We start from the raw sequence: 11,891 nt of genomic DNA on the forward strand, positions 1-11,891 counted from the left end.
TCACAAGTTATCTGCTATTGGTTTTCTGGTTCTAGTTGTGGTTGCTATTATTGTTATTGCTTGTTTATAGATTCTAGTAAAGAACTGATATTCCTTTTTTCCCATACCTTTCCCTGAAAAAACCCTTGATTTACAAAATTAAATAATTTGGAGGGAGGGGAAAAAATCACATTCTCTGTCCTAAGGGAGGGTTCAACCTCTCTTGGCAGACACCTGTCTTTTTCAAACCAAGACACAGATGAAAATTATAATAAAAATCCAAATGACACACACATAGCCTAATCCTGAAAAAGGATGACATATGAAAATATTGTATGACTTACCTGTAAAGTCCTTTCTGACCTTGGCTATGAAGCTTCTCAGTCAATCACTTCCCAGCCTTTTCCTAGCTATAATAAATTAGACTAGTAGAAAGACTAGCAAGTTAAATGAAGTGATTCTTTCCTCTGTTACACACTCCTGAGTACTCATCTCTGCTTTTGAAAGACAGATAAAGACCATGCAATAATTAATATATATTCTAAAAAGAGCTCTAGAAGTTCTTGAGAAGCATTATTATATATTTCTGAAGAAAAGTGATTGGTTATATTATTAGAGTTTCACTAGACACATGCCTAAATAAAGTTAGAAGGTAAAATTTCTTAGGTTTCAGAGAGCTGCAAGCCTCTGATTTTCTAAGCTATCAATAGCTTTTTAGCTACTTATGTCCTAATGGTAGGGTTTTAGCTGTTCTTTTTGGATTTGAAGTAATGAAGGATATGAAGGAGATGGAGAATCTCCTCAGAGGTGTACAGATGAAGTACAACTACAGACATAATTTGCAGAATTCTGACTAGATATACAGGAAAAAAAATCACTGTTGGGGTAGTCAAATAATGGACCAAGTTCCACAGAGAATATGTGGAATCATTGTCTTTGGAGGTACTTAGAACTCAACCAAATGTGTCTCTGAGCAAGTAATAGGGTAATTCCATAGCTGGACTGGATGATCTCCAGAGCTTCCTTCCAACCTAAATTTTTGTATGATTCTATGATCACGACTGCATAAAGACCTCTTTCACATTCACATGAGTTGTGTTATGTCACTGTGTGAGCTCATATCAGTCCCGTGATATCATAATATCAGTCTTTTGGGGTTCATTTCTGTCCTTATTTTACACTATGTCAATCCTCACAGACACTGAAAATTTTTTAAAACAGGTAATTGTGTTTGCTGACCTACCCTAAGTATGGTGATGGTCCTATGCTAAATGCTATTCATTAACTGGTTTTTTGTGAGACCTTACTTATTATGGCTTGATAACAAGGCTCTTATTTTTTCCAAGCAAATGTGGCTTTATAACTAATAAAACTAATGCTACATGTATTATGGAGAATTTTGCCATTTTGGGCTTATCTAGATGGCCTCTTATTCAAGTGGAGTTACTTTGGAAGTGTCTTGGAGTATCAGTTATAGACGGCTTGTATGTATTTCTTCTTGGGTGAAATGAAAAATTTAATTATACAAAAAAAATGCAAATTGCTGCCAACTGTGTTAACTGTGAGAGAGTTGCATTATCTTCTAACATAAATTGTCAGTGAATTGAAGAAAAGACGTTTTGGAAGCTGATCTGATTACTGTCAGGGAAAGTGCTCAAACTCAATTGTTGGCAAATGTCCAGTACCCATCACTGAACGATCATCACCTCATCATTCAGTCTTCTCAACTGACATGCAAAACAACATCCAAATATTCATTGCACATCTGTGCTGGACAGATTATGCATTAGCAATTCAAATCAATTCAATGTACAGGCAGTTTCTGTAAAGGCGTCTGTTTGGGTGAGATGCCTTGTTGTCTGGGATGGATAATAAGGCAACTCTGTCTAATCTTGGAGAACAATCAACCCATCTTGAGAAGGTGACTGACTACGTATGCTCTTGCCCTGACAGCACTAGAACAATGGCCCCATAATGCACTTGACTCAGCTGGTAATAAAATCTACTTTTGATTAGCAGCCATGGCTTATGTCAATCACTGCATGATGTACTATTGTCCTCTGGTCCTGAACACAGTTTATTTACAGGGAAACAAAAGCTTTTTGGATATGGCTGCTGCCCAGAGATTGCAAAATAGATTGAGCTGTCAGCCTCACACACTAGATGAAGATTAATGAGTTGTGCAGACAATAAATATGAAGCAATGACCATAAATATGCTAATAGGTATTATCCATATACACTATAATTGCTACAAAAATTAAAAAGTATGTAAAGGAAATAGGTCAGAGGGTGACAGATAGATAATCTTGGATGCTGAAGATCTTTGGTTCAGTCAGATTCTCTACAGGTTTATTTCCTTCAATTAAGCCCTTCAAAAGATTAATTGTTTAAAAGCTGTTTTAATAATCTCTTTTGAAACAGAGGTTTATGGGAAAATGTTTATGAAAAAGTGACTTCAATGAACATGGTATCGAAATAAAAAAGGTGACTACCAAAAGCAGAGATTAAAGTCTGTGATCAGCTGCCCAGCTTCACTATGAGGTAAATAGCTCTAAGTGGCACAGTGGGGACTGCAAAGAAAACATAGCAAAGAGATACAGTGGTTTACATCCGCAGACATAAGTGATTAAGCAAAATATAGAAGAGTTGCCTGCACATCTGGTTGCATTGGTTTGTTTGATGTTTTCATCTTAGCATATTTTTGGGTTTTTTCTTTCTTTTTTTTTTTCTTTTTAATTGAAGAAGAAAAGAATGCCCACCACTGAAATTTTCAGAGTACTTCCAGTCAAGCCTCTGGCTTTCCAATTCATTTCAAAGAGCACACAGGGTGTGACCTAAGTTTCAGGTTCAAATGAAACCTAAGGCTCTGTGTTTAAGTTCTTCTGCACCTAAGGCAACTGAAATTGCAGTGACACTGAAAATAAGGGCAGTCATGCTCTTGGTATTCATGGCTTTGATTCTCCATTCTCTCAGGCTTGAAAATGCCACTGGATGCTTTTCAGGTCAGCTCACACCACCGATCAACTATACGATTTTTAGTTTCTGGAATGGGGTAGCTAACTTACCCAGGTATACTCCCAGGTCAAATTTACTGTTATAATGTCAAGTTCAGTGATAAAAAATGAGTTGTGGGTTTTTTTCCTTCTGTACTTTAACTCGAAGTTCTATCCGTTTGGCTCTTAAATTATCACTGCTTGGTTTTTTGGCAAACAGTCCACAAAATCTTACAACTGCCTTACTACTTCTGTGCCAGTCTGCTTGAAAACACAGCTGAGCATTAACCACACTTGCCTAACATCTTGGAAGTTATTCTTTCTAACTAGAGATGCCAGTAAAAAAAGGTAGGGAACCATTAGGAAAATGTCTCACACAAACCCATGGGGTGAAAGGAGAAGCAGAACATCTTTCTGGATGAATTAGTGGAGAGAGAGGACCACTGGAAGCTGCAGGCTCAAGGACTGGGTTCTTTTCCCAATCCCCCTTCAGCAGTGACACTGTGTCTTTCTAAATTGGAGGCTGTGGTGTCAATGTCATACATTGGCAGGGCACAGCAAGGTGCTGTCCCAGGAAGGAAGATAAGCACAGCATATCCAGTGATGATAAGCAGATTGAACCAAGAGTCCAAATCATCAGGCAAGTTTGCAGAGGCAAGTCCAAGGTCAAGCTAGAAACATGAGTCAACAGATCATGTTCAGGTCTGGTGGTAGTAGCCATGATTGATCACAGTCCAGTGGTTTCTGGGCAGGTCTATCCTTGCTAACCAGGCAGGTTCAAAGTCAAGCCAAGAAGGCAGGCTGCAGCTCATCCTGGATCGATGAAATGTGGCTGTGATGGAGCTGCAGACAAGTGCACTGACAGAACTGTTCAGGCAGGGACTGAAGGCCCAGGGCAGACTGGCCATGGCTGTTAAGACCTAATGGCAGATCCATCCCTGACACAGATACAAGAGATTGACCCTGTTTTCATCCATTTTCATACAAAAGATTGTCCCAGGTTTTTATAATAAACTGAAAACAAGTAAAAGCAAACCCCTTCAGAACTTTTCCATGGCACACATCTGCTGTGTCACTTCAGTAAGAAGAGCATGAAGGTAAGCAGAGCTCAGATTTCAGCACTGAGTCCTCTGTGCCTACTCTCATGTCCCTCATCCAACTCACTGCAACCACAAAGCAGGTTTTAGAGCCATCTCCTTCCTGACCAGGTCCATGGCACACTTATAAACAGAGGCTTCTCTTGAATCCCTTCAGTGTCTTCCCTTTCCTTATTACACTGAGTTTCTTCATCTTATTTTTATGAGACTTCTAGTAATTTCTTCTTTCCCTGCTTATTTTCTGATGTCTCTGCCAATCTGAATTGCCTTGAGGCACTTTTCTTTCAATAAAACTTTTTATTATATCCAGTTTTAATTATTTTTAGTTAAACAACTTTGTGTGTATACATCATGCTTTGTGTTTTAGGACTGAGTAAAATGCCACATTATATAGAGTCTCTGCAGCTTGTAAAGCCTTCATTTTTGATGGCTTTCTCAGAGTTTATCACTATTTCCTAATGAGCTGTATGGAATATTAAAGAAACTGTATTAACAAAGCACCAAAAGATTTTACCACTTTTGAAGGAAGGATCTGTAGCAATATGTAAAAAGAAAGTGACATTTTTGGTTTTATTGTGACTTTGAAGAAGGCATTAGTTGTCCTATTCTTACATGAAATTTTGCCTGCTTCAACTTTAGATATTCTATAACATTAAGTAGTTCAAAATGATAAATGAGGAACCTGAGAAACTATGGGGTTAAAGAAAGTAACTGGCATTAGAATTAAAGAAAACTAACATATATGAATTAAAGAAAAATTGAATGAAAGAAAAGAGATAAAAGAGTATTGTTGCTCAGTTGTAGGTGGACCATTTCTTCTATTGCTCAGACAAATGGCACATATAAGAAAACAGGAACAGACTTAGTATCTTTTGTTCTATAAAGCACCATGTAGAATACATAGGTATTATAAAATTGTGAAAACACTATAGTTTTATTCCATGTATTTCCTCTTTGAGAGCCATTCCTGTGGTAGTGTGACCTAATCAGATATTCTTCTTTACCTAAGGCAGTAGGTCCATGCGTTTTTAATGAGCCTTATTTAAACTACTGGCTAAGAAAGGTGTGATAAAGGACTGTGTGCTATTTGCAAAAGTTTGTTCGTTAAAGACAGAGGCTCTGCTTTAGCATGATTTGCATGAAGAAGAGTAAAACATCTGTGTCAATCTGCTCATATTGCACAAGGTCCCCTCACAGTCCCCTCCATATGGAAATTAATTCCAACCATCCACTGTTAATTGGGTTCTGATTTCAGGCTCTGTGTAAACCAGTGTTCTCAGGGGTAGCTGTACCACAGCTGAACTCTAGATGCTATAACCAACAAATGCTGGAGTCTCTGCATGCCAGCACTTTGCTGCCTTTTTATCTCTTCTCTTTACTCAGAGCTCTATAAATTCTTAAAACAAGGGAGTATCCTCTACAGGTGCAATTCAGTACCACATGGTGCAACACAAAAGAGTGAAGAAGCAAAGTTTTCAGGCACATCAGTTGCCAAACAATTACTCATGCTCTAGTAATTTCTTTCAGTATCATAAGAGGAAATTACTTGGTTTGCCTAAATTTCAACCTGGCAACAGCAATAAAAAGGCCTGATGACAAAGTCCAGTTTCACTTCCCAGCAGATGATAAGTTTCAGTTTCTATTCTTCCTGGTCATGGCAGTAGTTTCATTTCTTCACTTTTAGCTGGACAGTGTATAAATAGAGGGGCTGAGCCTCTCAGTGCAGCACTGGAATTCTAACCAGCAGAAAGCAAAATGTCTGACCAGAACGTCCGCAATGCTGGGTTCACTTCCTCTGGGATCCAAGGAGGATCCCTTGCTTCATCAATGATGTCCCATGAAGCAAGAGCATCTGGGGGAGGTGTGCCTTCTGGAGGCCCCACTTCTACTCTCCAGGGAATGGGTATGAGCAATTCTGTGTGTGTCTGTGTGGTTTTGTGGTTCAGTGCACAGGATCAGACAACTTTTTCTCCTTGAAAAAATGAGCTTGCCAGATAATTTCTTCTCTCCTACATTCCTGTATTGCACTGAAGAAAAGAGATTCTTCTATTTAACTGTGTGCTGTGAGTGGGATATTATTAAGGGTGTTTTCTGTGTGTACATAGGATGCATGAATGAACACACACCATATGTGATACTCATTTGGTTTGGGGCTTATTTGAAGTTTGTGCTGTCTCTCCATTCTGCCAGGAATCATCAATAATATGAAGAGTCATGGCAGCAATAAGCAATGATGCAGTTATGGAAGAACATGATCTGTGTACCTACATTTCATAAAAATGATCAGATTTCCCTTGCTCTTTACTCTCATACATCCATACAGGGAGAACTCCTAAAACCTTACAGAAACTCTATAGAGAAGAAAAATTAGTTACAGTCCAAGACATGAATTCATGAAGGGAATGTATGTACATCCTTGATTGTTGCCTTTTGGCTGGTCTTATACTTATGAGACAAACATGGTTAAAGGAATAAAAGGGTTTTACTTTGGTACTCTAATAGGATCCTAGGCGCACAGCTCTTCAAAGGCAGAACAAACCCAGATGCAGACCGTATCATGTATATACAATTTTCAGAGCCTTTGAAAATTAGCATGTCTTCTTATATAATCACCCAATAAGAAGCTTAATAAATGAAGTAGTGTCCCCCTCTTCTAAAGAAAATTCCCCCCAAATGAGGCTAGAGCTCAGTTTACAAAATATGTTCTAGAGAGAAGGTTTCAACCAAGGTTGAAACCTCGAGTTTTTTGATAGCATAGGGTTTTCTGACTTCTTACTGTGAATGTTTGGTTTTTCTGCCTTGCAGAACTCCAAAGCTAAACTAGAATATCAGATTACAAAAATTACAAGCATGTTGGTTAAGGGTGTAGAGGATACAGAGGATATATAAATGTATAAAAATGTAGAAAAGGGTATATAAAAAAGAAAAGGCAAAAATCATCAGGTATTATGACAGTCCCTATCTAAGCACTAAAATAAGGCACAGCTGCCTTTCACATGAGCTAACCCTGCAGGTCTTTGCTGTTCTGCTGCTTGCACAGAGCAGTCTCTGACCAGATGACTCTTAGCAGCTTGGCACTTGTTTAACCCCAGATCCTGTGGGATTCATGCACAAGGTATTCTCCCTGACAGACCTGCCAGTGTGACCTGATCCAGCAGGCATCCTCTGAACAGGCATGGCTCCACAGAACAGAGTGCCCCATGCCATCCTGCTTTACCCAGCAGCACAGTAATTAGCTCTCTGACCTTGGATAGAGGCTTCAAAACCCTTTCTGCCTTCGGGGTCTTGTACCCACATGTCCCATGTGTCAAAAGTATGCCAGCCAGCAGGCTGGTTATAGATGGGCATCTCTGCCATATTGGTCAACCACTTCCATAGTGAGCAGGTAGAAATCTCCTGAAGGATGGAGCCAAACCTGACTCCTCCAGCTATAAAATGGGTGGTTGACCAGGTGAGCTGGTGAGGGTCCAGATTCAATGCATCTTTAATAGCAAAAAATGTGTAAAGCTTTATTGAGAGGAAATAAGTTGGATTTTTTTTTTTAAGACATGATTCACATTGCTGCAAATATTATTCATAGAGTGAGGCCCTCTAGACAGTGAGGGAATAAGTGACTTAAGGGTCATTTAGAAACATACTGCATGTGACTCCTGTGAGAGATTTTTTAATTTTTACTTTTTTGATTTGATCAGTGAGTTTAGGATGCTGAATACAGTGTTTATTGAATATTCAGTAGGAAAGAGCTTAAGGGAGAGTAGCAGCCAAGGGACAGAATATGAGAGAGTCTCAGTAGAGGAAAGGGACAGAGTGAATGAAAAGCAGAGAGGAGAGCTGTTCTCAGGCACCACGCTGCCTTAGCAGCAGAAATCCTGGTATGCAGGAGATGCCAATTGCTCACTCCAGTCATATGTTAGAGTCAGCTGCACAAGCTGCCTTCTGTTACAGATCAGGGTGCTACAGCAGTTCTCAGCACACTCATAACTGGTGGCATCTTCATCTTCAGTGGAGATGCCCTACAGAGAGCATGAAGCTGTCAGTTCCAAACTAAAACATCGAAGATTTCTATCCCTCTGTGTGCTGAGAATTTTTAGAAGAAACAGAAGCAAAATAAGCATTTAACTATGCCTAGTTTTATTCTTGCAACCTCTGTGTTAACTATGGACTTTTATGAAAACCACCATTTTGGTGAAATCTGCATGACTCAAGGAAACCTTAGCCATGCCGACAGAAAATACTCCAAAAGATCTTTTATCCATGTGGAAAATGCTAGCTCTGTAACATTGCCAAGACAGGTGTGAGCCTTGGCTCCCTGCAGCAGGAGAGCTTGCCACACATTCTTTGCCTGATTGAGAGGTAAAACGGTCTGATTTCATTTCCGCAGGTGCTCACTGAAATCTCTCCAAACACATCTTCTTAACCTTTTCATTCAGGCTGTAACCCTTCCTCCCCCCAGAACAAACATGCTCAAAGGAGCGGCTGATTCTGCAGTGGGGCATGAGTATTGTTCAGTATCACTTTACAGAAGATGTTATAACAAGCTCATCACCAAAATATTTGAGCATCCTCCAGGAATGCTTTAAGAATTATCACTAACATTTGTCGTCACTAACGCTTTACTCCTCTCCCAGGAGAAGACGAGTTTGCAATGTAATGTTTTGCTTAAGGTTTATTTAGACTGAGACAAAGATATACACATAAATTGGCCACTGGCTACCAAAGCCTGTGGTACTTGAATTTTACAGGTATTTGTTACAGGTTTATATGAATGAAAGTGAAGTGAAAGGAACATGTTCATCACCTGCAACAAAAAGTGCAACAATTCCTGGTTTCTGTAGAAGTTTGTTGCATAGTCCTCAGGCAGCTCTGCAGAAAAGTATCATTTTAGCAGAGACAAATTGGGCTGAAACTATTTTGGAGATCCAAGTTTATCATAAATGGTCTGTGCCAGAGAGAAAGATTTTGTGTTCTGGAAACATCCACAAAAACACTGACAATGTTCTTTCCCCAAGGTGGCAACTAAAAAGCAGCATACTGACAGAACAAGTCAAGTAATCAGCAGTTACCTTGTCTTTTGATACATTTGCTAGCCTTGAATTTTTTAAAAACACAGTAGTTTATGATTGTCCTGTAAGGTTGCTTCCTTTTATTGTCAGTAACCTCTTCTTTGTAACTGTTCCAGGTGCCAGGGGCACAACCCATTCATCAGGTTTCACCAGCAGTGGGATCTCTGGTGGATCCAAGGCCTCCAGCATGATGTCCCGGGAGGCCACATCTCACGGCGGTGGAATTCCCAGAGGTGGCACAACTTCCACTGTCCAGTCTATCTGTAAGTGGAAGTTCTCTTGATACAGATGAATTAACAAATGACTTCTGAAAAGTCAGCAGTATTTCAGCTCATTAACTTGAAATTTACCAGATGAAGGGATGTAAGTAACAGAAGTGGCTGCTTTGTACTTGAAGTAATATTTCTAGTGTTTGTTTCTTTAAACTTGGTGGGAAGATGAAGCTGGGGAATAGTTGGAAATCACCATGCCACAAAGTTGCAAAGGTATGAGTGGGCAGCAGAGACAAATCTGAAACAGTGGGACAGAAAACAAAGCTCAATGGACTTTTAGATTATGCTCTCATCAGCACCACAGTGGCAGTTCAATAATTCTTTTTCCACCACAAATTCAGGATCAAGCCAAGAGCTTCAATATACAAAGCAAATGTAGTGGGAAAAAACAGTGAAACCCGAGAATGGAGACTGAAAGACTGACAGACAGGAATCATTAGTCTACTTCTTGTGGCCTTTTAGAACAGCTTCGCCTTCTTTCCTTTAAAAGAAATTCCTTGGGTGAAAACCAGAGGAATCTGCCTGCACTTACCAGCTCAAAGCAGAGAACAACAGAAATCTTCCTCACCTCACCACTGCCAGGTTAATGCAACCCACACCTAGATGAAACAAACCAAATTATGAGAGCCTGGTCTATAGCTGAATGCATCAGTAAGGATGCTAATTGTGTCAGTAGGATCCTCTGGGGTTAGGAAGAGAATTGGAGATAGGATTGAAGTTCTTCATTTCAAAAAGTGTCTTTCAAATAATAACACAGGCCTTTGATTTCTGACCTGGGAAGGTTTGTAGCCAATGCTTGCATAGTCCATGTTTTCCTGTGCTGCAACTTTGCTTTATACTGTTCTCAGAATTATTTATCTATATTTGTTCTTAGCAATGGGCGGAAAAGGAGGAAGACGCTGAAGAAAAGAAAAACATCAGTCCAGATATGAGCTCTGCAAGTGATTCATCCTTCACCATGAGCTTTGACAACTTCTCCACTCTTTTGATCTCACTGCTATGAAAGGCAAAGCCCTCCCCATGCACAAATAAACTTTCTGTTAAAATGATGGATTCTTGCATTAAATTAATGGGGACAGAGATGACGGGTAGTTTTTTCCTTGATTAAATATTCTCTGAAGCACATACAAATACAAGCCAATGGAAGTTTAGGTACTTTGGGATGCAAAGATGTCTTAGGAAAACCCTGGGTTTAGCAACACTAGACTCTTCAGTTGCAAGTAGCTTGCTTTGTTTATTTTACAAATAGTAATTACAGTGCAAAAGTCACCCTGTTATGAGAGAAGCATAGAAACACTCAGTAAAGGGCATCCAGCTGTTCCTTCTAGATGTACTTTTAATAGGCTATTAAATTAAATTCTACTTAATAAAGGAGACACATAATTAAACAAAAACAGGTCCCAGGAATGGTTTTTGTATGCCTATAGAGTTTCTAAGGTCCCTTTCACAATAATTTCTAGCTCCTGTTTGCTTGTAGCAATGTGTCAGCTTTGCCCCACTCAGACTGAAACTACCCCTGTAAACTTATGTTACGTGAGAATAGATAAGGAGGAGAGCCCTTTTTCTCTGATACTGGTCTCACTGTTGGGGCTTTTTGCTGTTCCTCACACCTGGCTCCTTTCCTTCATATGTGCTCATACAATGATGCTTCCCCAAATACACATAACACTGTGCATTCCCTATGCAAATTCCCACCACATACGTATTAACCCACACTTTCATCTTCCTTCTGTCTTTCTGGCTCCTCATCCTCCCTACCCTATCACCTCCCTCCCTTTGTATTTCTAACAAAACCACACAGCACATCATCTTCTTCCCTTTCCCTGCTCCAAGATGGAGAGAATCTCACACCTTCACAGCAGAAGTTAAGAGGTGCTGGATTTGGGAAGCTGCAGTCACTGATCTTCTCCAATGATTCCTGTCACCCTGCTTGAGCATTCCCATCTCAGCTGCATTTCTCCCCAGCTGGATTTCTCCCACACACCTTATGCTCTCAGATATGATCTTCTCCCTGCTGTCTAGGCACCTTCCTAAATGGACATTAGAAGTCAACATTTGCCTCTGATTGAAGCAAAGTTAAATTGGATTATATGATGAGTGGCAAAATGCTAGCGTGGAGGAGAGACTGATGAAGAGTATGAGCAATGTATCTTCACTTGCTGTGCTATGCAAAGCATGAAAAGACACTTGATAAACAAGGGCTTTGTTTCATAGGCTAAAGCTGATGTCCTAGCAAGGAGCTATCTTGGGCAAATTCTTAAATGTAACCAGGAGTTGAAGTCATAAAATCATAGAAAGATTTATTTTGAAAGAGACCTTGGTGTGAGGAGACTGAGATCAGTTCTCTAGTCTAAACTTCTGCTAAAGAAGGGTTAAACTTCATGCTTAGAACTGTTTGCTCAGAATTTCCTTTGCTGAAAAGAATCCAGTGGCTCATTAAGTAGAGATTCAATGACAATATATTTTAGAGTTTTCCACAGTTTAA

General features: G+C 39.7%; 1 protein-coding gene across 1 annotated transcript; it reads left to right on the forward strand.

Moving 5' to 3' along the window:
- Nucleotides 1-5,751: 5,751 nt before the first annotated feature.
- On the forward strand, nucleotides 5,752-10,455 carry LOC146441771 (uncharacterized). Its single transcript, XM_085052384.1, has 3 exons — nucleotides 5,752-5,974; nucleotides 9,251-9,397; nucleotides 10,281-10,455. Exons 1-3 carry the CDS (start codon nucleotides 5,827-5,829, stop codon nucleotides 10,307-10,309), a joined length of 324 nt encoding a protein of 107 aa, XP_084908510.1. The 5' UTR covers nucleotides 5,752-5,826; the 3' UTR covers nucleotides 10,310-10,455.
- Nucleotides 10,456-11,891: the final 1,436 nt, after the last annotated feature.

Source organism: Lichenostomus cassidix, chromosome 2, assembly GCF_008360975.1.
Source record: "Lichenostomus cassidix isolate B80296 chromosome 2, HeHo_3.0, whole genome shotgun sequence".
In the NCBI taxonomy this organism is placed as follows: domain Eukaryota; kingdom Metazoa; phylum Chordata; class Aves; order Passeriformes; family Meliphagidae; genus Lichenostomus; species Lichenostomus cassidix.

Bases quoted from the DNA above. Each gene is read 5' to 3' on its own strand.
- LOC146441771 (XM_085052384.1), top strand. From the start codon at position 5,827: ATGTCTGACCAGAACGTCCGCAATGCTGGGTTCACTTCCTCTGGGATC. The intron at 5,975-9,250 runs GTATGAGCAATT...TAACTGTTCCAG, and splicing joins TTCTACTCTCCAGGGAATGG to GTGCCAGGGGCACAACCCAT. The intron at 9,398-10,280 runs GTAAGTGGAAGT...ATTTGTTCTTAG, and splicing joins TTCCACTGTCCAGTCTATCT to CAATGGGCGGAAAAGGAGGA.